General features: G+C 31.5%; 8 protein-coding genes across 8 annotated transcripts, besides 7 other annotated features; 3 read left to right on the forward strand and 5 right to left on the reverse strand.

Moving 5' to 3' along the window:
- Positions 1 to 3,994: part of a mobile genetic element that runs on past the window's edge.
- On the reverse strand, positions 214 to 1,114 carry TVAGG3_0108780 (protein of unknown function, DUF4106 family; the record flags this gene model as incomplete). The annotated part of the gene is made up of 1 exon (XM_051223075.1): positions 214 to 1,114. A coding segment is annotated over one exon (901 nt), but the record flags the coding sequence as incomplete, so codon positions are not given.
- Positions 1,467 to 2,488, reverse strand: TVAGG3_0108790 (protein of unknown function, DUF4106 family; the record flags this gene model as incomplete). Its single annotated transcript, XM_051223076.1, has 1 exon — positions 1,467 to 2,488. A coding segment is annotated over one exon (1,022 nt), but the record flags the coding sequence as incomplete, so codon positions are not given.
- Positions 3,907 to 3,994: a terminal%2Cinverted (terminal inverted repeat of Maverick-3 transposon ID:TVAGG3_0108610).
- A 1,035-nt stretch (positions 3,995 to 5,029) lies between these two features.
- TVAGG3_0108800 (acetylornithine deacetylase family) lies at positions 5,030 to 6,813 on the forward strand (the record flags this gene model as incomplete). The annotated part of the gene is made up of 1 exon (XM_001316241.2): positions 5,030 to 6,370. The coding sequence occupies one exon, from the start codon at positions 5,030 to 5,032 to the stop codon at positions 6,368 to 6,370; it is 1,341 nt and encodes a 446-aa protein (XP_001316276.1).
- Positions 6,814 to 7,962: 1,149 nt separating this feature from the next.
- Positions 7,963 to 8,005: a terminal%2Cinverted (terminal inverted repeat of Kolobok-N3_TV transposon ID:TVAGG3_0108810).
- Positions 7,963 to 9,469: a mobile genetic element.
- A 1,396-nt stretch (positions 9,470 to 10,865) lies between these two features.
- Positions 10,866 to 11,793: a mobile genetic element.
- Positions 11,781 to 11,829: a mobile genetic element.
- A 54-nt stretch (positions 11,830 to 11,883) lies between these two features.
- Positions 11,884 to 14,482, reverse strand: TVAGG3_0108840 (armadillo (ARM) repeat-containing protein family; the record flags this gene model as incomplete). Its single annotated transcript, XM_001316242.2, has 2 exons — positions 13,090 to 14,248; positions 14,274 to 14,437. The coding sequence occupies 2 exons, from the start codon at positions 14,435 to 14,437 to the stop codon at positions 13,090 to 13,092; spliced, it is 1,323 nt and encodes a 440-aa protein (XP_001316277.1).
- A 2,915-nt stretch (positions 14,483 to 17,397) lies between these two features.
- On the forward strand, positions 17,398 to 18,748 carry TVAGG3_0108850 (threonine synthase protein; the record flags this gene model as incomplete). The annotated part of the gene is made up of 1 exon (XM_001316243.1): positions 17,398 to 18,687. One exon carries the CDS (start codon positions 17,398 to 17,400, stop codon positions 18,685 to 18,687), a length of 1,290 nt encoding a protein of 429 aa, XP_001316278.1.
- Positions 18,749 to 19,175: 427 nt separating this feature from the next.
- Positions 19,176 to 20,098: a mobile genetic element.
- An 850-nt stretch (positions 20,099 to 20,948) lies between these two features.
- Positions 20,949 to 21,104, reverse strand: TVAGG3_0108870 (Ankyrin repeat family; the record flags this gene model as incomplete). The annotated part of the gene is made up of 1 exon (XM_001316244.1): positions 20,949 to 21,104. One exon carries the CDS (start codon positions 21,102 to 21,104, stop codon positions 20,949 to 20,951), a length of 156 nt encoding a protein of 51 aa, XP_001316279.1.
- A 271-nt stretch (positions 21,105 to 21,375) lies between these two features.
- TVAGG3_0108880 (ankyrin repeat and SOCS box-containing protein 4 family) lies at positions 21,376 to 22,956 on the reverse strand (the record flags this gene model as incomplete). Its single annotated transcript, XM_001316245.1, has 1 exon — positions 21,376 to 22,956. One exon carries the CDS (start codon positions 22,954 to 22,956, stop codon positions 21,376 to 21,378), a length of 1,581 nt encoding a protein of 526 aa, XP_001316280.1.
- A 1,115-nt stretch (positions 22,957 to 24,071) lies between these two features.
- Positions 24,072 to 26,112, forward strand: TVAGG3_0108890 (mitochondrial 60 kDa heat shock protein family; the record flags this gene model as incomplete). The annotated part of the gene is made up of 1 exon (XM_001316246.2): positions 24,212 to 25,885. The coding sequence occupies one exon, from the start codon at positions 24,212 to 24,214 to the stop codon at positions 25,883 to 25,885; it is 1,674 nt and encodes a 557-aa protein (XP_001316281.1).
- Between the last annotated feature and the right edge of the window lie 1,209 nt (positions 26,113 to 27,321).

The raw sequence follows: 27,321 nt of genomic DNA on the forward strand, positions 1-27,321 counted from the left end.
TTTCCTGAGTTTCAGGTTCAAGCTCTTCAAACAGTGCCTGTCCATATGGAATAAGCTCGTTTCCAAATATATGTTTTTGTAGCCATTCTGGTTTTCTTTCCATGTTACCAACAATATCTTTTGTGAATGGGAAAGCTTTTACCCAATCTTTCAGTCTTGCGTCGTTTATTTCTGTAGTTGGTTTTATTTTGTCAAGGAACATGTTTTTCAATACTAACATTTCATTTGGTACTGTCCATTTGAGTTTTCTTAAATATTCATCCCTTCTCGGTTCATTGTCTGCAAAGTAAGTTTTTATGACATTTTGTAAACTTTCGTTTGCAAGGTCATGTACAATAGGTTCTCTTCCTTCTCTCTCCCTAACTTTCTTTCTAAACTCTTCACCAAATATACCATCTTTATGGTTCTGTGTAGTTCTTTGAGATAAATGTTCTAGAACGTCAGGTGTTATATTTCCATCAGCCATGTTCATTTCATACTGGTTCAAAATATCTGCATCTTTCATATCTTTCAATGGCATTAAAGCCGCGCTGAAAATACCAGCTATATCTGGTTCACCATTGACTTCCATTGCGTCTACAACTTCTTGGAATTGAGGTTGTAAGTTTATGAACCACCTATCCGGGTTAGCTTTATGACCCCATCTCATTGTAGTTCCATCGTCTGCAGAAACAAAAGTAGGTTTGTTTCCATCTTGGCTAGGTTCTGAATGAACTTTAAACAATGTTTCATTTCTATATGTTTTCTTGAAATTTAACCTTTTATCTTCACCGAGTTCATCCGAAGATTGAACGTTAAATGCTCGTAAGTAAAAAGGGTTGTTGTATTTGTGTACATTTTTTTTCAGTTCTTCCATTCTATGCTGAATATTTTCATCTGGTGTTGGAGTCTTTTGTATGTCGGCAAACATTTTTCGATATTCTTCTACTATGTCAGCCGAATCTTTCTTAGACTCTTGGAAAGATTCCATATTCACCTCATGCTCTTGTTGAGGGTCAAGATTTTTCGGCTGTTCCAAATCTTCATCTAGTTCTGTGAAGTTAGTTTCCAAAGGAGTGACTTGTTCGTTTCCTTCAGGCTCTTCTAGCTGTTGTTGCTGAACTATTTCTTCCATGTCTGGTTGTATCTGAACTAGTTCTTCCTGTGGAGTTTCTTGTACCTCATCTGCTGGCATTTCATATATTCCGAGACCGTTTTTAACAATTTCCCTATCTACGTCATCCGCATTCATAAGCTTTTGTTCTTTCGTTCCGTCTCCTTTTTTTACGCGTTTCATGACGAAAGTTGAATTGTCATTTAGCTCTGACATCAAATATCTCGGAGTAAATTCATCCATGTCATTTGGATGATATGCTATTAAATCATATCCCTTAGCGAGCTTGTATTTTCCAGGTTTGAGATTATATCCGTTTTGGTGCTGAGCCATAAAGCTAAATAGGTTCGGGTCAGTATTTCCATCCTTGAACTTTCCAATAGCTTCTTTATATCTGTCACTAAAGTCAATAGTATCTGGGAAACCACACTCTTCTTTAAGCATTTTTAAGAATTCTTGGTTTCCTTGTTCTCTACTTCTTTTATGTCCTTGCTCTGTTTGTGGTTGTTGTGCTGGTTGTGGAGGTGGTTGCTGTGCTGGTTGTTGTTGTTGTTGTGCTGGTTGTGGAGGTGGTTGTTGTGTTGGATTTTGAACTGTTGGTTGTTGTGTTGGTTTTGGTGCATGCCTGTGTCTATGTCCATGTGACGATGTAAATGTTTTAGGTAGTCCTGGTGCAGGTGCTTCTCTTGGAGGGTTTGGTGGTATATAAGTTCCACCAGCTGGCACATATGTTCCATCTGCAGCATAGTGTCCTACCTGACTTTTCGTTTTTAAGAAAGCATTTACTAGGTCTGTTTTGGTCTGTTGTAACTCTTTTTCTTGACTTTTCACAACAGTTGCTCTAACGGCGTCATAGGCACTTTGAACTGCCTGTCTCGTTGCTGCATCTGTTATTTTCGTCATATTTTGTGCTACTTCTCTTAACTCTTTGTCGAAACCTTCAGACTTCAGTTTCTTTCCAGATGAGAAGTCGTTCACTTGTTTCACCTTACTATGAAGAGCTTCGAAGGCGTTCTTAAAGTCAGCATTCATTAAAGCTTCATTTGAACTGTCTTCATCCGCTTGTATTTTTGTCCTTATTGACCCTATAAGTTGGGCTGCTTTAGCGTTGGCTTGGGCATCTAACCAGTCATTGTTAGCTTTTATATATTCTGCGCTTTTCATTGCCTTTTGCATAGCCGCGTCGTTATTTTTACTTTCTTGTGCTAAGTTTTCATACTGTACGGTTTGGTTTTGCAACTGTAAAAGTTTTTCTGCCTTTACATTTGCTTCAACTTCTTTTTTATACTCATCGCTATCCATATATGTCTTCAGGGCTTTTTGTTTTATCTCTTCATCTTTCAGTACTTTATATCGAGTAGTATGGTTTTTCAAATTTATGACATCTTGTTCCATTTTTGCTACTTCTGCTGCTTTTTCTGACACTTTTTTCGCATATTCCTCTGTACTTAGTTCTTTCAGTTGTTCTTCTTTCTTCTTTTTCTCTACGTTTAACTCATTGAGTTTCTTTGTGTGTCTGTCATATTCTAGTTTCTTTCGTTTTCACTTATTTGTTTCTGTATGTCTATGTTTGACTTTTTGACATCTGTTATTTGATTTTTGAGTGAACTCAAATTCATTTGACTTTGAGGTTATATGCTGTTCCGTCTGCAGCTCCACCATAGCCTGCCATTTTCGCTAAAAGTGCCGCTCTTAAACCTCCACTCTGTGCACCAATGACTCGGTTTAAAAGCATAGGATTGCTTGACATTTGTTGCAACATAGTGGGGTCATTCAGCATTTGTTGTTGCAACTGTTGTTGTGGTGTCAGTCTTACTATTGGATGTTTCAATGCTCTCTTCCTCTTACGTATATTCTTACGTAGCTTACGTGGCATTTTAAGTGAAGTTAAAAAGCGGCTTTTGACAGATGTTTGTATGACACTTCTTCGTAAAGACTTTGTTGAGACTTCTTCGTAAATGAGTGTAAATGACCCAAAAATATAATTTAGGGTAGAAGGGTATATCTACCCCGTTTTCTACCCTCTTTTCTACCCTCTTGAATTTTCATGAATTTCTTCGTAAAGACTTTGTCAAGACTTCTTCGTAAAGACTTTGTTAAGACTTCTTCGTAAAGACTTTGTTGAGACTTCTTCGTAAAGACTTTGTAAAGAAAGTTCATGAAAATTCAAGAGGGTAGAAAAGAGGTAGAAAAGAGGGTAGATATACCCTTCTACCCTAAAATATATTTTGGGTCATTTACGCTCATTGTCTATGTTTTGTTGAACTTCTTCATCTAATTTCTCATGAACTTTCTTGTCTATGTTTTGTAAAGACTTTGTCAAGACTTCTTCGTAAAGACTTTCTTGTCTATGTTTTGTAAAGTTCTTCGTAAAGACTTTGTAAAGACTTTGTCAAGACTTCTTCGTAAATGTTTTGTCAAGACTTCTTCGTAAAGACTTTGTTGAGACTTCTTCGTAAAGACTTTGTAAAGAAAGTTCATGAAAATTCAAGAGGGTAGAAAAGAGGGTAGAAAAGAGGGTAGATATACCCTTCTACCCTAAAATATATTTTTGGGTCATTTACGCTCATTGTCTATGTTTTGTTGAGACTTCTTCATCTAATTTCTCATGAACTTTCTTGTCTATGTTTTGTAAAGACTTTGTCAAGACTTCTTCGTAAAGACTTTCTTGTCTATGTTTTGTAAAGTTCTTCGTAAAGACTTTGTAAAGACTTTGTAAAGACTTTGTAAAGACTTCTTTGTAAATGTTTTGTCAAGACTTCTTCGTAAAGACTTTGTTGAGACTTCTTCGTAAAGACTTTGTTGAGACTTCATTTATACTCATTCATCCTCAGGGCTAGAAGGCACGAAGTGCCTGGAAGCCCCACTACCTTTTTTTTTTTTTTTTTTTTTTTTTTATTTTTGCTATTTTGATTAAAATTTGTTAATCAAATTAATAAATTTTTTCTAAATATCTTAAATATCTGGATCACTCACATATACAATGAATTGAACGATAAAAATAATACAAACTCAACTAAGTTTCCTGTCTTTCAACTAAAAAAAATTATGCAAATTAAATTAAATTGTTTATTCAAATATAAAACAAAGATGAAGTAATTACAGTTATCATAAACTTTATGAATAACTCTGTAATTGGTTCAGATTTTCGTAAAAATATTTTTATTAATATCGATAAGAATACGTTTACCTACTATCACAACATATCGATAAACAAGAGTAGAGTGATTTTTATCATCGAAACTTTTTAAAAGCTGTAAGCTGGAAGGAAAAATCTTGTTTTTTCTGAGTTAGTTGTAGAACTATTGATGCACGAGTTATCATTGTGATGTAGAAGGATGTCAATGTACTGACTGAAGGATATGAAGTGAATTGAATTTCATTGCATTTCAATTTGATCAAAATTTGTTGAAATGATATGAATGTGTCAACATCTGTATCACTCTCTTTCACTCCTTCCCTATTTTTTCGAGAACGAAGCTAGCTCAGGAAGGAGTGACACTTTTGATGCCCTAAACGTACATACTCTCAAATTTATCGAAAAAAATTATACCACCTAAACTAGTATATTCTTATTTTAAATATGATATTATCCTTAGAATCCACACTAGAATATATTTAAATCAACTTTTAAAAAAGTTCGAATCCTGCGCGTCTCACTTTTTAAATTTTCCAAAAGGAAAATTATATTCTCCTAAAATGAAAACAATTTTCCGAATTGACATCCTTATAACAACAAATGAATATTCATATAATCTTTTAACTTCCAGAAAATCTTCCAAAAATGAATTTTTTCTCTTCCAAATTTATGCTGTGCTTCCAAATTTGCAACCCTATTATAATATAATTTAATTTTCTCATTCTTCTTTAAACTAGTTTTTTTTTGTATAAAATTTTTTGGTGTAAACTTTAAAATCTTGTCACTTTTATATTGAGATGGGGAAAATTGATGCTAAAAGTATTCTTTTTGCTTGCTTTCTAGCCGGCGGTAAACTTCTTTATGACAAAGTATGTAAGTATCTCGAAGAGAATGAACACATAGATCACGGAATTATTCCAAAAAAAGAATCTTTAACGTACCTAGATAATCAAATAGCTACAACAGCTCAGCAGTACCAAGAATTTTCGATGTCACTACTCAATGACATTCTAAAATTCCCTCATTCGTTTGAAGAAAAACCTATTGATTTAGAAAAGAAATTTATGGATTACTTAAGGCAGACAATTATTAATAAAAACGCAGTTTTTAGCCCAGGAGATGTTAAATATGACAAAAATAGGAATCTCGTATGGATGATTGCAAATCCAACAGATCCTGTACCCTTCAACGAACGAAAAGTCATATTCATGAATTCTTCAATTAAGAATTACGAAAAAGGTAGTGCAAGAGATATGCAGGGTTTTGTTACTCAATTTATGACATCAAAAATTTTATTAGAAACAATAGAAGATGGATCATTAAATGGTGTCATTGTTGTATGCTCAGCAGCAATGGGTTACCATAGACCATACCATGTCTTCAGAAATACAAAACTTTTACCAGATTGTATCATAATTTGCGAACCTACAGGCGATTCAACACAAGGACCTCTTGGAATATCTATTGGCCAGAAAGGATATTCTAAGATAGCTATATCTTTCAGCGGAGATGATGCTAAGTTGGAAGAACTTGAGAAATTAATTGCAAATGAGCTTCAAGCCACTCCAATGAGCGACGAAAACGATCCAATTGTTGGCCAAGGAAGTATTGGTATCGATAAGACTCCAAAAGATCAAGATGATAAAGATAAAGGAACAGTTTACGTTCGTCGCAATTTAGGTTTAGATGAAACATGGGAGAATGCATTAAATGAGGTCAAAAGTCTTCCTACCATCAAAGCCCATGATGAAGACACAAGTGTTGCTGTAACTCCAGTTGACAATGTTCCAGCATGGAAAACTCCAAGAGAAACAAGAGCCATTCTTGCTGCAACAGAATCATATAGAAGAGTTGTTTCCCCATGGGCTGCAACAACAACAGATACAGAAGAACTAAGAGTTCATCCTTTCTTCAAAGAAAGACAAGAGCCTGACAATTTATCGTCTTATCCAGTCAGAGAGGAAGTTCCCCCTGGATTTGAATGGGTAGAAGTTACAGAGGGTGTAACTCCCCCTACATTTGCTATTGGCGCAGGATTTTCAGACACAACAGATGAGACTGTACGCGGTGATCATGTACAGGCAACTGCTGCTGTTATGTCTAGATTCCCATCATTATTTGTCGAAGAATTTAAGTAATTTAAATTTCTATTCTAATTAACATGTTAATTTACCAGTAAATGTTATTAAGTCTTAATGTAAACATTTTTCTTTATTGAATTTATACATTATCGATGGGGGTATACCAATTATTTTTATAAAGTACAAAAAAAAATTCCACGTCAGTAAAGGACGATAGACTTCGATTTTAGGCAGGACTTGTTTTATTCTTGATTTGAATATACCGCTGATCAGAGCATAGTTTCGGTATTATTATATTGAGTGCATGCATCCTCTTATTAGTTATATATGTTATCGATAATCTGATTATTGAAATCATCTAGTATGAGCAAGATGCAATCTTTATTTTGTGCTTTTTATGATGAGGATGCGTTTTATATGTTAATCTGTTTTATAATTCAAAAGATGTCATGCAAACAACTGTGTAAATCATATAATATATTGAAATTTATTATTCTATAGCTGTACTTGTTCATATTATTTTGTAAAATATCAATTTTCTCTATGATATTTTGAAAAAAAAATATGGTGTTAAAACGAATTTGAACTATGAAATGTATTGGTATAAGTGAAGAAAAATAGGACCTATGTGTTATAAGATTAAAAAAAAGTTCAAATTAAGAAATATAAATTTTTTATCCATAAATCTAATAGTAGAAAGTATAATGTGTTTGTAACAATCTTTCAAGTCTTTATTCCTCATCTGAGGTACAATACCTCAACAAGTACCTCAGATGAGGAACAAAGTCAACAATCAGATGTTGATTGTCGACAAAAGACATGAAAGATTGTTTGTAACAATCTTTCAAGTCTTTATTCCTCATCTGAGGTACAATACCTCAACAAGTACCTCAGATGAGGAACAAAGACTTCAATCAACATCTGATTGAAGAACAAAGACTTAAAAGACTCTTACGAAATGTCTTTTAAGTCTTAATTCCCCATCCGTGGTCCACTAACACAACCAATACCCCAGATGTAGTACATTTGAAATAATCTTAATCTGATCATCCTCAAACAAATAAATTCCACTCATTAAACATAATTTGCTGATAATCTCACACTTTTCCATATTTGTTTAATGTTAAAAACTTAAAATTTTGTTACATTTTTCATATTTCATGACTCTTATAGGATAACTTATTTATATCACAGCATGATATTATTATAGATCACATATATAATTAAATTATGTTATATATACATGCTTAAACTAGAGTTTGGGCATCGTGAAACTTACATGATTCTTGAGAAATATCAATGACCGACCAGACTCTTAGCCACAGATATAGTCATAATATTCTCAATCATTCTATACATAAGTCACACAATTTTGACGGATTCTCCAAAATTATATCTTCAATCAGAATCCATATCCTGCACAAGCGCATGAGATGCACCTCCAGGATGAGTTAGAATTTTTGATGAATTTTATTCAGTGCTAAACTTATTATTTAAAAAAACTCAATGCAAACTATTCAATTTTTGGAGATGTAGGCAAGACGATAGCATATTTAAGATCTAAGAAGAGACACTCGTTTATTGGGAGATTTCAAATGAATGATATTAGAGAATATTTCATAAATATGCAATTGAATGATTTTAATTAAGGCTCCAGTCCCACCCTTTCAATTTTTAAAATTGAATATATCCGTCAATAAGAGTTTTCATGACTTATAATTAAAGATATTATATTAGTGTAATATACGCTATAATATTATATTATGACGTAGGGTGTAGCATTGCTAGAACGTTATTTGTAAATTTCACTATTATCAACTTTGAACGACATAATTCGTCCTATAAACAAAAGGACTCTGTCATGTTGTAGGATATTAGTATAGTATATTATTTATATTAGTAAACATGACTTTTACTTCTCCCTGATTGAGCTATTTTTTCAACAAAGAAAAATTAAAAAGTTACTTTTTGACAAAATCTAATAATAAGTGATCCATAATTTTATTATTAATAAACATGTTACTGCATATTCTTTAGATATATCTAAACATTGAATAGCATTAGCTTCTTTCGATTTTTATCAAAGTATATAAAATTACCACCTGAAAAAAAATGACATATTTTGACAAAGAAGAAAAAACTTTTAGTTCCGCTCTGTCACTTTGTTAGCATGCTAGTGATGTTTATTATTATGTCTTAGTTAAATTTTATATATAAATAAGGAATGAGGAATTAGATTCGCAATACCATCACGAAAATAGCATTTTTAAAAGCTTTTAATTCTATATGAGATAAATAGATATGAAAAGTAAAATCTGATATGAATATAATTTAATATGAACTATTATATTATAGTGGAGATTGTTTGTCAAAACGGTTTTTTGACAAGTAAGTATTCAATTTTTCAAAAATATATTCAAAAAATTGAATGATATCTCAACGTATAAGAAAAAATTTTTAGTTCCGCTCTGTCACTTTGTTAGAAAAATTATATAGTTTCTATCGACACTATCAGTATACCCAGCTGTGAAAGGTATATTGAGGAATTAGGTTTGCAAGATTGTAATTTTTGATATTTTTTTCCAAATTGAGAGGATTTTTGACGATAGAGCTAGACTATTTTTGAACAACAATTTCATTACCTTAAGCATTATAAAAATATGAACAAATTTTATTAAGTAATAGTATAAGTTATAATTTATTAATTTCAAAAAGAAATGACCAAAAAATTCCTTTCCAATATGTTGAATCAAATCGATTTTATAAATAAAATTTAAACCTTAAACTTGATTTTTATAAAAGTGACATTTTTTAACTTTCAATAACTTAATCCCATGGTAAGAAGCTAATCCAATCATATAAAAATGTTAAAATTAACCACATGTTTATTCATTTATGATATCATTATGCTTCAAAATCTATAATTCTAAAATTCAAATTATCAATTATCAAAAAATCTTTATTTGTCATATATCAAATAGAAAAGTTAACATAAATTATCTTTCAAACTATTATATCGTTAAATTAGAAAATTTCGAAATCAGATATTATTTAAATTTCTGACATGGTGGATGTATACACAATCTAATGGTATATTTTTGCTCCTCATTATCCACTCGTTCTAACTATATACAACAATCATGTGGGACTAGAGCCTTAACGAACTCGTCTAAGGTTAAATGAGGGATAAAATGCATCAGAATGAGGCTTTGTCTGAACATTAAATTCACAAATATATGATAAAAAGTTAGAAAGTTCTTGAATAGAAGATATATTTTGAAAATTATTTGTTATAAAGTCTCCTTTTGTTTTATCAATTCTGTCACAGAAAGAATCTATAATTGTAAGTGGATACCAATTTGAACGAAATTCAAATCTCGGTCCTGTGTTTCCAAGAAATGAACAGTTTTGGATAGTAACAGATGCATGATCTGAAATAAATGTTCCCCCCGAATAAGGGTTTTTTTGGGCATTATTCAAAACATTACAAAACATAAAATTAATATATTTAGCTTCATCAAACAAATTTTTATAAACCATTATGATTGCCGAATCTGCTGTTGTGTTACAAAATGATGAATATGTTACCTCATTTAACTTTGGATCATTTAAATATATTCCTGAGCCAGTCTTTGCTTCACAGAAACTTGTGTTGGTTGATTTAACTAAAATACTTGCATACCAAAGATAATTTGTGCTAGATTTTTCTAAATTTCCACATTCATAAAAAGAACTTTCATAAAGATAATTTTTCAAAAAGACATTTGCTGTTTGACAAACATATGAATGATGTCCATGATCAGAGTTTGTTTTTGATTTGTAAGCACATGTTCGGTATTGGGCAATGTCACTATTACAATTAAAGTAGATAGATCCACCATTTGTATCACTGCTGCAGATATTAAATGAACAATACGCGCTAAGAAACATATTTCTGTCATTCGTATAATAAATAGCACTTTTAGTTGTAATATCAATGAATATACAGTTGTATAAGAAACAATTTGTTTCGTTTGACATTACCTCAACATTTTTACCTGAAATAACAACTCTATTTGGTCTAGATGGGTAAAAGAGTTGCCAAATATCATCTAAAGCTTGATCAGAGTGTAATTTCTTTATATTTGAAAAGGGATTTGGTTCTATTGTCTGTAAATTCTTTACAGAGTGGGGAACAAAAGTACCCATGTTACTTTTTTAATGGATTAAACTTGTTTCGATCCAACATACAGCATCATAGTTATACTGAAGCAACAACATGTTCTCACATAAACAAATAATTCCTTCACTCATAATTACTGATTTTAAATCTTATTTTAAGTTCAAATTTCAAAACATACTATTTACTTACAGTATCATAATTATACTCAAGCAACAACATGTTCTCACATAAGCAAATAATTCCTTCACTCATAATTACTGATTTTAAATCTTATTTTAAGTTCAAATTTCAAAACATACTATTTACTTACAGTATCATAATTATACTCAAGCAACAACATGTTCTCACATAAACAAATAATTCCTTTTGCTTATTAATACATGGTGAGCGCTTAAACCTAGAATCTGGTATTCTGCCATATATATTAATTTTTTATAAACTACTATTTCTATTAATGATTTTAAATAATAATTGTTTTTCACAATAATCAGGTTTGATTTTTGGTCAAAATTGTAAAAGATAAAAATATCAATCCATCACAATATTTTAAATCCAAGTGAGACTCTATCCTATTGATGGCATGACTGGAAAATTAACATTCATGAAGTTATTAGATTAGGAAAATTGAATGGACCCTATTCAATTTTTTTGATTTTCCTCTCAATTTTATAAAAGATATAACTCAAGAACATGTGACATCAGGAATGGCTCACACAATCAAAAGGATATATTCCTTTTTGGATAAAAGCCTGATGGAACGATATTTTAAAAATATATTACTAGAAAGAAAATAAAAAATCTAATTTTATGAAAATAAATGTTTATTCAACAGTATGCAAACCATATAAAATTTGCATGAGAGAAAAAATTATGGCATCAATGCTAGTAAACAATAACTATTATTCCGACCTCTGGATTTTTTTGAAAAAACGCGACAGACTTACTATAGTGTATAATACGAGTCTATTCCTTGATTTTTTCTCCGATGAGTTTTTGAAATTTGATTATACAATGATTTTGATTTTTCAAATAAGAAGTGTCGGATAATGTGATCCAATATGAGTTTATTGACTTTAGCAGACTGATAATTATTCATGGAAGAATCAATAGATATTTGGTGAACAGCTTTATGAAAGTGTACTTAAACTAGAACTAACAACATAGGTAACAAAAGTCATTGCTGTGTCCCTATCTTGCATTGGTGGAAAATTGTAAACGGCTATCAAAAAAGTGCAGAAAATTCTATTGAAAGAGAAGAAGATATCATAATTATTGTAAAATAATAATAAGTACTTGCAAATAAAGATTATTTTAAGGGTGCACACGAGAGGATCATGTAAACTTCAGAATTTAGAACCTTATTTTTAGGCATTATCTTGGCTACCTATTTAGGCTCGAAAAGCAAAAAATATCAAAAAATACAACTTGACTCCATTATGATCCTTTCATGGAGGTAGTTTTTATCCGCTAGTATTTTCCCTTTGAATCTCTTTACAATTCGAAATCAAATTCAAAACTCAGTAGAAGAAAGGAAGAATCGACTTACTACGGTTGTAATACGAATAAATACATATATTTAATTATTTTTATTTACATAATAATTGTTTGAAGCTCATATTCCATCAAATTTTTAAATAAAAACATTAAAATGTTGAAAATGTTCATATATTTTAATAGGGTTTTGGCACTTTATTGAGGAATTACTACATACATAGTCGAACTGAACTTGATATTTTGAAATTTAAATTATTTATCAAAATTAAAATTTAACTTGAAATTTATAATTATTTAGTCATATTTTGCATAATTCTAAGTAGATTTTGTAAAAAATCAAGAAAGAAAAATTTTAACATGCTTTATTTTTTCTTTTTTATAATAATACATATTATTATATAATTAACATATTCATAATGTTTCACCCTTTCAAAAATATAATCCTCCTCCTCTCAAATAAACGTACATACGGGTGGCCTCTTTTTTCAAAAAATTAAAATTTGAAATTTTTGGCTCAAATATTAGAGATTTTTTCAACCTTCAACGATATCTGTTGTCTATATCAGACCTCCTTTCTTTTTGATACTTAACATTGTTCCTAAATCTTAGCCGTTAAGGCTGTTCTGAAAATATTTTTTTCGAAAAAATTCGAAAAAAATTCTTAAAATTCAAAAATCCCTTAATTCCTGAGGATTTTGGAAAAAAGTCTTTACATGAACATGTGTATATTATATGAAGTATATTGATAAGGTAAAAATCAAATTTTATTGCATATTCATCGAGAAAATAAACTAACGAATCCCTCAAAATTGAGAGGGTAATCCTCCTCCTCTCAAATAAACGTACATACGGGTGCACCCTTAATGGAAATATAGGAAATAATTAGAAGAAATTTTCGCATCGTGAAAAAAATCTTCAAAACATCAAAAAATGATTGGAGCAATCCAATTTATCGGGAAGACTTTGACGACTGGCAAGCACACCGTTACTGTTAAGGAACATATCGGTATCATTGGAACATTAACTTCTTTTTTTTCTGATTTGTTTAATTATCAATGATTGAAAGTAGTAATAATATATAGAGGATTTATTATAACAAATACAAAACAAAACTAATATATTAAAACCCTTGAGAGTCATATAGTTGTCTTGACTGAACAAATGGAATTTCAACAACATCCATAATATCGTCGTATAGTTCCCCACTCCTTACTGGAGAATCAGAACGAATCATGTCATCAAATGGCTGACAGTAAGTGGCAAAAGCTGATTTTATATCTTGAGTTAATTCTTCTTGCATCAAAATGTCCCTCCTTGCAATCACTTCTAAATCATGAAGGAATCTAAGTGCAAAGGAATGCTGTGTGGAAGATGCAGGCTCTTTAATTGCATTTAATACTAACGGGAGGAAAATATTAAAGATTGACTGTCTAAACAAAGCATCGTCAATTGTCTTGTAAATCATTTCGAATACGGCTGAAAGTGCAAAAGAATGCGAATTAAATTTCACAAAAATTTCGGAAAGGCTTTGGACAACATTATCACTTTCAAGTGATATAGTTGTCACTGGTCTAAGCTCGATCAGTCTTGAAAGGAATTTAATTGCCATGACTTGGTATTCATAGTAATAATCACCTAAAGTGCAGCTAAATGCATCTATTGCATCAGGAATGAATAATCGAGCAATTTCCTCATCATAATCATCAATTATTACGGCTTGATATAAGAATTTAAATGAAAATTTGCGATATTCGTTGTTATCACTACTGATGCAAGATTTAATAAGACTGATAGCATCACTTCCAACAGATGATGACATTAACACTCTGTTTTCTATACAGTTTTGCAGTAACTTCATTAATAATAATTTTTCTTCTCCTTCTGCTTTCATTGCTGTAAATGCTACGTATTTTGGAAATTCAATAAATTTGAGGAAGTTGTGAATCGGTAGTAAACGTTCTTCTGAAGAAAGAAGGCTTTGAAACATGTATTCGATTGATGAATGATTTATGTACTTTATCAAGCTTGGTATGAATTTGAATTGAGTTCTTATTAACTCTGGAAATGTAGATAAAGCTGTTTCAATAATAATCGCTAGATTATCAACATTTTCTTCGGTAACATTGCCTTTTCCAGAATTTTGGACTATTGGAGAATCTGCTACTGTTCTAAGAATTGATTTATTTCCGTATTGAAGTGCTTTAAAGGCTCCATTTCGAAGATTTTTGTCGCTGCTATTCAATAGAATGTCAATGAACTGATTGATATTATGTAAAATACTGTTTGTTAGAAAATAAAATGAACTATTCTGTAAGAACTTTATTGTTCCTTTTTAATGAGTTGATTGCGAATCGATCCAGAAGGATCGAGTCCAAATTCAGCTCCCCACGCTCAAGCCTCGCAGCCAGTGAGTTCTGAAATGGAGCAGCCGTGGTTCCAGTTCGCTGAGGACTAGTCGACGTATCCATTTTTTAATCTCTCTCAATTTTTCGATTTTTGGCGGGGGAAGGTCACTTTTTTAAATTTGAAAAAAAGAATGACCAATTTTGAATAACAAAATTTTGCAAAAAAATCATATTAATTTCTTCCATTTATGATTTGGAAGAAATTTTGCTGATGACAGTTTTTATGAAATCGTTGATTTTGATTTTTTATCCCCATTTACAAAATTATCGTTCATGACAATTTAAGTCTGTATTAATTATCAACGTTCTATATTAGCTCAGAAACTTTAATTTTCAATGAATTTACCAAAATTTTGGATTCGCAAATTAGTATTTCCATATATTTAAAAGCTCGATGTATTTGTTATTTTGATGTATAGATGAATGTAGATTTAAGCGCCTAACTGTTCATACATTTACCATCAAATATATTTCAAAATTTTCAAAATTTGTTGAGATGTTAAAAGTATAGTTGTTCATATAACACACTCTATAGTTAACTATATTTACTTAAACAAATCTATATGGAAAATAAATATATTAGAAATATTGAATTTTGTCATCAAATCAAGGATAGCAAACATCTACAAACTCAATTAACTGTTTCTCAGTGATTGACAAAACTGAATAAATTGAGTAAACAGTTCTTCATCAATATTTTCACCAAATTCTTCTTTCTTTTCAATTAATAAGTTACAACCTTGCAAAAGAATATTTATAAGCTCGTTGTCATACCTAAACTGCATGAAATTTTGCATCATTCTATTAACTTCAGTAGAATCATGGGGAGGGAAATTCTGTAGAGCTAATTATTCAAATTCCAAATTTTCTGATAATGTGCAATACGTAGAAATCAGACTATAAATGTTAGAATCTGCATCAGCAGTCGAATTTCCTACCAAGTTAGCAGCCAACAATACATATCCTTCAAATATACTTAATGTTTCTGGAAAAATTGATAAAAACAAATTTGTCAAATAACAGAAATTTTGATAGCAATCAATTGGTATTTTTTTCATGAATAAATGAATAAACATTAGTAGTGAATTCGAAGAAATTCTCTGGTAAATTTCCAGCTTCAACGAAATCTATTATCAATCCTAAATATGAATCATAGCAAGCAGATGGAGCTTGGTTTAAAACATCTGCTGTTGAACATTGCAAAAGAAGATAACTTTCTTCTTTTCCTGGAACTAATCCTAGCTTTAACAAATCTAATACATGTATAAAGATATTAAACGATGGATTATTAATAAATGATCCAATATATGAATCAATTATTTGATCGAAATCACCGAAATCTTCATTGTTTTGCAATGAATTTAATATTCTTACAACGCTACTCAACAAATAAAACCCATTTTTATGTTCATTATTAACTTCAAATGAAAGTAATTCTTGTATCAATCTAAGGGTATCTTCGAAATAGTCATTTCAGGCAAAACAGGAACAACAGCAATAACTAAATCTTCGTTTTTGACAGAAATTGCATGGAAAATATCATTCATTAAATCCCCAAGAAAATCTAAAAATTTTGTTTTCGAAAACATAAAAGAACTTAATAGGAATAAAGAACACTTCTAATGAAGGAGTAGTGAAATGCATCTGACAAAACTCTCCCAAGTAATTTGAGATGTCAGTATTTAACAGAAAATTATCTTCATCATATGGATATTTTTCAAGAAATCTTGACATAAATTGGAATAAAGTTGTAAATAAAGAAATATCACTTTTCTCGTCTTGTTTGATTTGTTCCAATATCATTATGATAGGATTATATATCAAAGGAACAATTCTTTCATTCAAACTAGGGAATTTGCAAAGAATAGCTCCAGATAATAACAAAATAGATTCAAATGAATTTCCTTGACTAATAACAAATTCAATTATTTCTAAAATTGCTGCTGCTGTTTCTTCTTTTATAACTTCACATCTATAAACTAAATTTGTGATATCATTGGTTAAATAATCATCTAAACTATCAATAACTCAAGTAAGTTACTTACATCAAATTCAGTTTGACAAATTTCTGCAATTGATTCTGAAAATTTTTACTTCTAGTTCTTCATCACCAGAAAAAGCCATCCAAAGGACATTTTCCAAAGAGTCAATATCTCCTGTTTGTTCAAAAAGCAATTCAATAAACGAAAGACTCGTTACTTGAAAATTAAAATCATATTCTTCAGGAGAATTATTATGATTTAAAATCTTTTCTCTAAACAAATAGTTTCAAGTTCATTGTCTAATTTCGAAAAATTCGCATAACATTCTATCATAAATCTCAATCCTGTTAAATAATATGATAAATCATGAACTTCGAAGCATTGAACAATGATTTTCAATGAAAAATCCATATAAACATGGAAAATACGATGCAGTTTTGACGCATTCTAATATATATGACTTGACATTGTCACTGTCAGCCATTTCAAGACTTAAATTAAAAATATTAGAAATAATTGATTGAAAATTTGATGATTCTTGGTTAGAAATACAATGTAACAAATATTGGAATATTGTAAATTTAATTTGAGGAGGTAATTCTTCATTAGATAGTATAGTTTCAGCGATTGAAGAATAATTTGGATTATTAATTAGCTATTGATCATCGAAATTTGTTTATTGTATACACCTGACTTAGCTTAATTAACTATTTAATTATGGATCTGATTAATAATACCAATGTGCATTTTCCAATTGATTGATACCGCAATATAACTAAAAGGCTGATCCAAAAGGTTTTATTTTGAGATATTATATTCAGCATAGCTATCCATTGCTATGGTAAAGCAAATAAGCCTTTATAATGAACCTGGAAGCAAAAATGATTCAATCAATTCTATAAGGGCCATCAATTTATTAACAATAAGAAATTTCTTTTAAAGACAATTAACATCAAATTTAGAATTGTTCATTCAGAAATCTCGTGTTTTCTCTGAATTTTCTGAGCTTTCATCGTTTTTGAATAACTTCACTTTTGATTGATGTTTCTTACAGGATTTCAATCTGTTCTTTCTGGTAAACAATTCAAAGTAGGTGAGCGCGAATACATTGCCGAAGAAGAAGGTCCAAAGGGTCTTCTTAACTCAACATACGATTTCGAAGCACTTAAGAAGTCACTTCCAGGTTCTCTTCTTAGCCCAACATTAGGTATGTTCCGTTACATGCCTTTCTTACCAATTGATCCAAAAGATCAGCTTCCAAACGTTCAAGTTGGTGGAACTCCACTCATTCCAGTCCCACAAGACAGATCTCCATTCAAGATCCAGCTCTGGATCAAAGATGAAGGCAGAGAGCCAACAGCTTCTCTTAAGGATCGTGCATCCGCCCTTGTTTGCGTCAAAGCCAAAGAATTAGGCAAAACAGTCGTTACAACAGCCTCATCCGGCAATGCGGCAGCTGCAACATCATGCATGTGCGCATGCCTTGGCCTTAAACCAGTCATTTTCGTCCCAGCCCACGCTCCACCGGCCAAAGTTCTTCAAAACAGACTTTACGGCGCCACAGTCTTCCTTGTCGAAGGCGTTTACGACAGAGCTGTCGAAGCAGCCATGGGAGCTGCCAAGAAGTACAGCTGGTACAACCGTTCCACTGGATTCAATCCATATACAATTGATGGCAAGAAGACAGTTTCATTTGAAATCTGCGAACAGCTTGGTGGCATTCTCTGCCCAGAAGAAACAAAGGGCGAATGCTCTTGGGGCAAACTCGGCAAATTTGTCGCTCCAGATGCAATTGTTGTTTCCGTTGGTGATGGCAACATCATTTCTGGTGTCCACAAGGGCCTTAAGGAGCTCTTTGCTGCCGGACTTATCGAAAAAGTTCCAAAGATTATCGGTGTTCAAGCAGAAGGTTCCAATTCCGTTTACGTATGCTGGTCCCAGAAGATTGACCCAGTTAACATGCCAGTTTGCGAGGGATCTACACTTGCTGACTCTATTTCCTGCCCAACACCAAATGATCCAATCAGAGCCTTCAGAGCTGCCACAGAGACAAACGGTGCTTACGTACAGGTTACAGACGAGGAAATCCTTGCTGCAATCCCAACAATGGCCCGCGCAACAGGAATCTTCCCAGAACCGGCCGCAGCTGCTGGATTCGCTGGCATCTTCAAGGCTGAGCAACAGGGATATCTCAAGCCAGGAGAGAAAGTCGTCATGATTTCAACAGGAAACGGTCTCAAGGATATCAACAACGCAACAAAGTCAATGGAAGGAAAGAATGTCGCAACACTCATCAAGACTTACGAGGATATCGATGGATCAAAGATTTAAGTTGACTTTTTTCTTTGATTTCTCATATTTTTTAAATATGAAATAAAAATTCAGATATTATATTATTTAGATATTCTTTTGCATAAGTAAAAACTGACTAAAGTCTAATTGTAGTTATGATTTTAACTTCTTTTTGAAATTTCTTTTGACCAAGGCATTAACAATAGCTATGATATTCTAATCAATGTGACTAAGGCTTGTTAAGCAACTCCCTTTTTTTAACATTGAGTAAAAAAAAACACAAATATATATATATCGTTATCTAGCACGATTTATAAGAAATTTCTTATAACAGAATATGTATATACGGACTCATTTATCTAATTATTATATTTTCATTGAATAAAAGCAAATATATCTCTCAGTAGAAAGGAAATTTACATAAAGCCTTAAACATCCGTGATCTCATGTAACTTTGAAGGGTAATCATCTTTGTACAGGAATATATTTGAAATCATTAAAATTAGATTGATTTCATAAATTAATAAAAAGGTAACTAAACTACTTTCGCCGATCCGATTTGCTCCATATTTAAAATATAGCTTGCATATGTAGAAGAAAAGCTAATTTTGAAGTACGCCCGAAATCCACCAACAGGATTTCGAGCTACTAAAAAGGTACTTTTAAATGTGATTTTTTTTATAAAAAATTAAATTTATTTCAAGATTAGACTAAAAACTAATTTTATGGAAAATCTATATCGACAAATTTATTACTTATTGGGTATATAGATTTTTTGATTATGGCGATTATGTCTGATATGCTTCCAATAAGCCAAAACACATTTCATACTGATTTCTATAAAAGGTATCTTTATTATAGAAGTGTAAGCTATATCTGTTTGTTTTTTTATTATAACAAATTCAAAATTCTCTTATAAGGACTAGATGAAATCTGTATTATTAAATCATTAGCTAAATGAAGGTTCAAATAGAAAGTAAATATCAATTTATATGATACTGAAACCAAATAGTTCTTTTAATAAAAGATAACACGCTGAAAATTATTGAGTATTTGCAAATCTCAAAAATCTATTGGTGAATTTGGCTCAACTTTTAAAATTATAACATCCATATCAAATCATAAAAGCAGACAAAAATTAAAGCCAAACCTATCGGCCAATTTTTTTTTGATATTTTGATTTTTGAGGTATACTTTTAAAAGTGGATTTAAAGCACTTATGAAAAAACATTAACTTCTGTCGTTATGATTATTGATTTAGACAATAATGATTTTAATCTTTGATTATCAAAACACTAAAGTCATCTTTTTAACATTTGCTTGGTAGCATTAACTCAAGTCTAAAGTACTATTTTATGTGGCACTCTTAGAATTTTTGTATTCATTGTACACGCTGAAATAGTACCATTAAAGTTATGGCGGACTTTCAAAAAATAGTTTGGTCACCTTTATTAATAAAGTATATGAAAGTGAAATCGTATCAGTTATTTTAATGATAGTAAGCAAACTCATATTACAGCAATATAGTTTCTTTTATCTACTTTTTAGATATGAATTTTCAGTCAATTCTATCGGCGCTTCAAATATATATTCGAATCAGAATCAGAATTCATCACATATCCTTTTCCGAACAAATGAGGATGTAATTTTCGAAAAACTTCAGAGAGTTTGAATTAGATCATATCATATAATTAATATATATATATATTTGGCCGAAGCACGCCACCTGAGGCCCGAAATCATATTTGATCAAATATGATTTTTTTGGCCTAAAGGAATGTAGTAAATATATATCTTCACACTAAACTCAATCGGACAAAAAATAACATGATATGCTTGTTATATATTTGATAATACAATAGAGCATGACAAACAATTGATCCTCCACTGACAATCAGGTATAATGTTTCAGAAAATTAATTTCATTTTTCTCAAGAGAATTGAACATTTCAATGATATTCCATTGAATATGCTTGTATTTTACGTTTATTTTGTCTGATGCTCAATAAAATTTATGAAATGTCGACTTTCAGTCGATTTTTATGTTCAAAATATTGTATTTCGTTGGAGTAATACTATCCAGATTGAATCTCTTCCTCAACAAGTTGTGCATTTTTGGAAGACTTTATCCAGTGAATTCATGTGCAACTTCACCAGGATGTATATAATATAACTCAACATATCTAACAAACTCAAGTGCAAAAAATGTACAATAACGATTATTTTACATTCAATTTACTCTCTAATTAAAATGTTCTTCGAAAATACCAGAAAACTAAAGAATATTTTATGTAAGAACATTATTCTTTGGCACCATGTAAAATAAGAACTTCAGCCGTTTCTTTTTTATTATAATACATTGCACAACGAAGTGCTGTTTTGCCATCATCATTTTTTTCATTGATATTCGCACCATGTGAAATAAGAACTTCAACAGTTTCTTCACTGCCACTCATTGCTGCATAATGAAGTGCTGTTTGTCCATTTTTATCTTTTTCATTGAAATTTGCACCATGTAAAATAAGAACTTCAGCAGTTTCTTTTTTATTATACCTTGCTGCAATATGAAGTGCGGTTTGTCCATATTCAGTTTTTTCATTGACATTTGCACCATGTAAAATAAGAACTTCAACAGTTTCTTTATTATTATATTCTGCTGCATAATGAAGTGCGGTTGCTCCATATTCAGTTTTTTCATTGACATTCGCGCCATGTGAAATAAGAACTTCAGCAGTTTTTTTTACTATTTATCAATGCTGCAATATGAAGTGCTGTTTGTCCATCTTTATTTTTTTCATTGACATTCGCACCAAGTGAAATAAGAACTTTAGCAGTTTCTTTTTTATTATTCATTGCTGCAATATGAAGTGCCGTTTGTCCATTTTTAGTTTTTTCATTGACATTCGCACCAAGTGAAATAAGAACTTTAGCAGTTTCTTTTTTATTATTCATTGCTGCAATATGAAGTGCCGTTTGTCCATTTTTAGTTTTTTCATTGACATTCGCACCAAGTGAAATAAGAACTTCAGCAGTTTCTTTTTTATTATTCATTGCTGCAATATGAAGTGCCGTTTGTCCATTTTTAGTTTTTTCATTGACATTCGCACCAAGTGAAATAAGAACTTTAGCAGTTTCTTTTTTATTATTCATTGCTGCAATATGAAGTGCCGTTTGTCCATTTTTAGTTTTTTCATTGACATTCGCACCAAGTGAAATAAGAACTTTAGCAGTTTCTTTTTTATTATTCATTGCTGCAATATGAAGTGCCGTTTGTCCATTTTTAGTTTTTTCATTGACATTCGCACCAAGTGAAATAAGAACTTTAGCAGTTTCTTTTTTATTATTCATTGCTGCAATATGAAGTGCGGTTTTTCCATATTCATCTTTTTCATTGATATTCAAACCAAATGAAAGGAAGTATTCCAAAAAGGATGTAATATTTAAAATCACTGAATAAATGAAATATTTTTGTATATCATTAGTTTGATCGAAATAAACTAAAAAAGATTCAATATTATTGTAATTTCCACAATATTCTAAATTGATCTCTATATTGTATTCATTCATCAAGAATGTAACAAAATCAATGTTGTGTGAAATAATTGCATATTCCATGCACTTATAATTTGGTTTTTGATATTTCAAACATTCACTAATGATCTCTTTGTTTCTTCCTAAAAATGAAAACTCTAGACATGTTTCAGTTATTTCTGAGCTGAATTTTGTTCTTAAAAACTTGAAACAATCAACTGCTCCATGGTAACAACATAATTCAAGTAATGAATATCCTTTGTAATGAGATGGGTATAAATCACTTTTAAGTGTTTGATTTTTATTAAATCGATCTCTTTCAGTGAATGTAATGAATGTTTCTAAGTCATTATACATAATTGCTCTGTAAATTGTATTTTCTGTATGAATTTCGAGTTTTTTCGAATTAACTTTTTTTAAATCGGTAGATTTGTCTAATTTAATTCCATATTCTTTATAAAACAGTAAGTTTGAAATAGGTTCAATAATTCTGACCTCTGTGACATGGTAATCATCAGAAATGAGTTTGGCAAGAAATAAATATGACTTTGTATAGCGATTATTATATGGAATGATATCTAAAATGTCTTTAATAGAATTTGTGAGGAGGTAATTCTTTGAATCAATCAATTCTGTTTTGATCATTTTGTAAATTGACTTTAATTCTTCTTCTTTTTCCGTTTTTAGCTGATACAATGCAAGATATGAATCGATATAGTATTTGTAAATACTTCGTAGTTTGTTGTATTCATTTGGATGAACGTCTTGGTCGGACATTAAAATTTTTTATAAAAGACATATTTGCTATATACCAATTGAAATATCCCTTAAATTCATTAGAAGAAAAAAATACTATGTTATACATGTAGAAAACAATGACCATAAAGATTTCGGATATGCCCGGATTTCCTATTGTTTTTCCACTCAAATAGTGCCATTGCAATTTAGCATAAAATGATCCTTAAAGCTTCTTATAGGCTTAATTTTTAAATATTCAGAAATATTTTTTGCTTATTTACGAAAAAATTCTTATCGTGATAACTTTATTACGTACTATACACTTAAGTTTCGATATTTACTTTTGAAGAGCTCGCATTCTTTCCAATAGATAAGTTAGAGTTGTTATAGGTTGTGTTTTCATCCTTAAAAATATATAAAAACTTCTAAAATCTAATAAACAAATAATATTTAGTCTAGACTACTAGCCTTTATAAATTTAAAATTTATTACATTTGAGTATTTTAACTCAAATGTCATAAATTTCAATTCTTAACATGAATACAAAAATTATAGTTTTAGTAGGAGGTAAGGAAAAACTAAGGGATAATTATAGTTAGATGCATAAAAGGAAACGTATGAAAAATTATTTATTCGTATTGCTTGAGGAGTCCAGTCTTCTCGTCGAAAGCAACGATTAACTTGTTATCATCATTGAATATACGTTTTGATAAATTAATTTTCTTATTGTACATGTTCTATTAGGTAATGTTTTGGATTTAAAATGTAAAATTCTCGAAAATTATATCAAGATTTTAATTACGTGATTTCCATATTCAATGTCATGATATATTTGCCTCGATATATATAGAAATTATGGTCCTTCAGTCTTCGAAGGTAAAAAACTCTCTATTCCATGTGAACAAATTAGATGATTCAAACTGTCAGAAATTTTCAATTCGGTTCCAAAAACGAATATCATTTCGTCATCATTTTTACACTATCCTCATTGGATAGATCATGTTTTGATGGTAATTTGAAGTGAGTTGAACAATGCAAGAACAAATTGGGAAAAAGTGATCGATTCCCGAAATCATTTGATAATATTTGGGATGATAATCTTAAATACAAATCGGAAGCCTTCTCATTTCAAAAAAAAAATTTTGGGAATTTAGAGTCTTCAATTTCGAAGATGTCTAAATTATTAATAATCATAACGAATGATCGAACCGTATTGTATTAGATTCAATTCAATTTGATTGTTTTTTTATATGGTTGGCTAGTGAATTTCAAATATATCCGACCACTTAGTGAAATGCTTTCCAAACAAGCATCTTCCGCTTTCATCCGATCATTCGTTCGCGCCAAGCAACTTAAGTTCGGAGCCGATGCTCGCCAAGTTCTTCTTGAAGGCGTTAACAAGCTTGCTGACGCTGTTGTTTCCACATTAGGTCCAAAGGGACGCAACGTCATGATTGAGCAGCCATTCGGCCCGCCAAAAGTCACAAAGGATGGTGTTACAGTTGCCAAGTCCATCGAATTTGCTGACAAGTGGCATAACATGGGCGCACAACTCGTTATTTCCGTTGCCCAGAAGACCAACGATATCGCTGGTGATGGCACAACAACAGCCACACTCCTTACACGTGAACTCTATAAGGAAGCTCTCAAGGCTCTCTCATCTGGTCTCGATCCAAACGAAGTTCGCAAGGGAATGACAGCAGCTGTCGATGCTGCCGTTGCTGAAATCAAGAAGCTCACACGTAAGGTTTCATCTGACAGTGAAATCCAACAAGTTGCCACAGTTTCCGCTAATGGCGACCACACAATCGGTGAACTCATTGCTAAGGCCTTCAAGGCTGTCGGCCAGGAAGGTGTTATCACCGTCCAGAACGGAAACTCCTTCGAACACAAGCTCGAAGTTGTCGAAGGCATGAAGATCGACCGCGGCTACCTTTCCGCCTTCTTCATGACAAACAACAAGAACATGAAGTGCGAGTATGAGAACCCATACATCCTCATCACAGATATGAAGATTTCCTCCTTCGCAACAATCGCTCCAGCTCTTGAAGCCTGCCTCCATGCCAACCGCCCACTCCTTATCATCGCTGATGATGTCGAAGGTGATGCCCTCGCCACACTCATCGTCAACAAGATCCGTGGCGGTCTCAAGGTTTGCGCAGTCAAGGCTCCAGGATTCGGTGACAACAAGAAGGCCACACTTCAAGATATCGCTACAGTCACGGGCGGCCAAGTCATCGCTGAAGAACTCGGCCTCAAGCTCGAGTCAATCCAGCTCTCACAGCTCGGCCAATGCTCCAAGATCACAGTCTCCAAGGATGACTGCATCGTCATGGGCGGCGCTGGCCAGAAGGACGCAATCAAGGGCCGTGCAGAGGAAATCCGCAAACAGCTCGAAAGCACAGAGTCCAAGTACGAGAAGGACAAACTCAAGGAACGTCTCGCAAAGCTTACAGGTGGTGTTGCCGTCATCAATGTCGGTGGTGCCTCAGAAGTCGAAGTCAATGAAACAAAGGACTTGATCGATGACGCTCTCAACGCTACACGTGCTGCTATCGAGGAAGGTATCGTTGCTGGTGGTGGTATCGCACTCCTCAACGCTTCCCTCGCTCTCGACAACATCAAGAAGGAGTCTCTTCCACAGAGAACAGGTGTTGACATCGTAAAGAACGCTATCCAGATGCCAATCAAGGCTATCGCTAAGAACGCTGGCCTCTCTGGCGACGTCGTTGTTGATAAGGTCCTCTCAAAGAAGGATAAGGCATTCGGTTTCGATGCAAGAGAAATGGAATACGGAGACATGTTCAAGAAGGGTATCATCGATCCAACAAAGGTCGTCAGACTTTCCCTCATCAACTCTGCTTCCGTCGCTTCTTCAATGATGTCCGCTGACTGCATGATCACTGATGTACCAGAAGAGAAGCCAGCTGCTCCACCAATGCCTCCAATGGGTGGTGGAATGTACTAAAAAAAATACAATTGTAATAAAGGTATCAAGTATAATAAAATTATATCAGATTACGTACAAATCTTCTATCTTTTTTTAGCTCTATTTATAAAATAATGATCCAATTTCATTCATTTTTAAAATATGTGGGCCCTTTCATATTGATGTTTAAAATTGGACCACTTCTCTGCAATTTGATATTAAATAATACCGATATGATAAAGCTTTGAACCTTTGACAAGTAAAACAAAACATTATAATCTTACATGAAATGTATTTCCTTATTTAATTAAAAATCCCAAATTGAATATTATAATTGAACCTAAAAACTTTATTTTTACTCTTTTCATTTGAGTATTTTATCAATTCAGACCATTCTTTATCAATAAATACTATAGTTCGTTTTAGAATCAGCGATAAAGAGAATGATATTTGTGAATTAAAATAATACTTTAAACTTTGCCTTAAATTCATCACTTTATAAGTTGTATAAAGCAATCACATTACTCATTCTCCTTAATTGCTAAGCCCGGTAATGAAAAAAATTCAAAAATTCAAAATTTCAAATAACAAATTAAATTTTTGTTATGAAAAAATTAATTTCAAAAGAATTCGGAAAAGCAAAGGACTGAATAATTAGTCAAGTAATCAATTTGGCTCGTTTTTACTAATAAAAAACATCATATTTTGTGATTTTGATATCATATTTGAAAAATATACATTTCAAAGTTGACGCAATGCCATAATTATCGCTTAAATATTTTCATAATATAATTATTATTATAGTATAGTAAAATATTAACGATTTTATTTCAACAACAACAAGAAAATAGATGAATGGAAACATACTACATTAGCATGGATTTAGTATCTATTGCGTAAATTTTAGTTATTTAAACTCCATTCAAAATGTATAAATCAGAAATTAGAAATATCCAAAGATCATATGCAGCACTGCCCATTTATTGTATAAGTCATTGCAATTCCTGGCTAATTATATAACATTACTGACTTCTTTTTCTCATTGAAATAATTATCTCAAATATTAGATTGTATTATGGAAGATAGTTGCCAATTGGTGTAACAAATTTAGTTGCACATATCATTTCTTTCATTTCCGGACGATAGGTGTCTTGGAAGATTTGCCGGGTGTCATCATAGTGTCTTTAAATCCAAAATTTTATTTTGGAGTTAGTTTTATTGATTTTTCAATAAAAAACATTTCTAAAACAAGAAAATAAAACGATAAAATATTTATATTTAATATAAGGATCTTATATATTTAAAATAAATATCATTTTATTTTTTTCATTGGTGTCTGTCAAACCATAATACACTATTCAAAAATTCAATGTGTCTTGCGGTTTCAAAAGACACCTTCAAATTGAACGATAGCATAGACACTATTGAATTTTACCTTTTATTTTTTTTACCCTTTTTTTTTTAAGAATTAATGA

Source organism: Trichomonas vaginalis, chromosome IV (genome assembly GCF_026262505.1).
Source record: "Trichomonas vaginalis G3 chromosome IV, whole genome shotgun sequence".
NCBI lineage: Eukaryota > Parabasalia > Trichomonadida > Trichomonadidae > Trichomonas > Trichomonas vaginalis.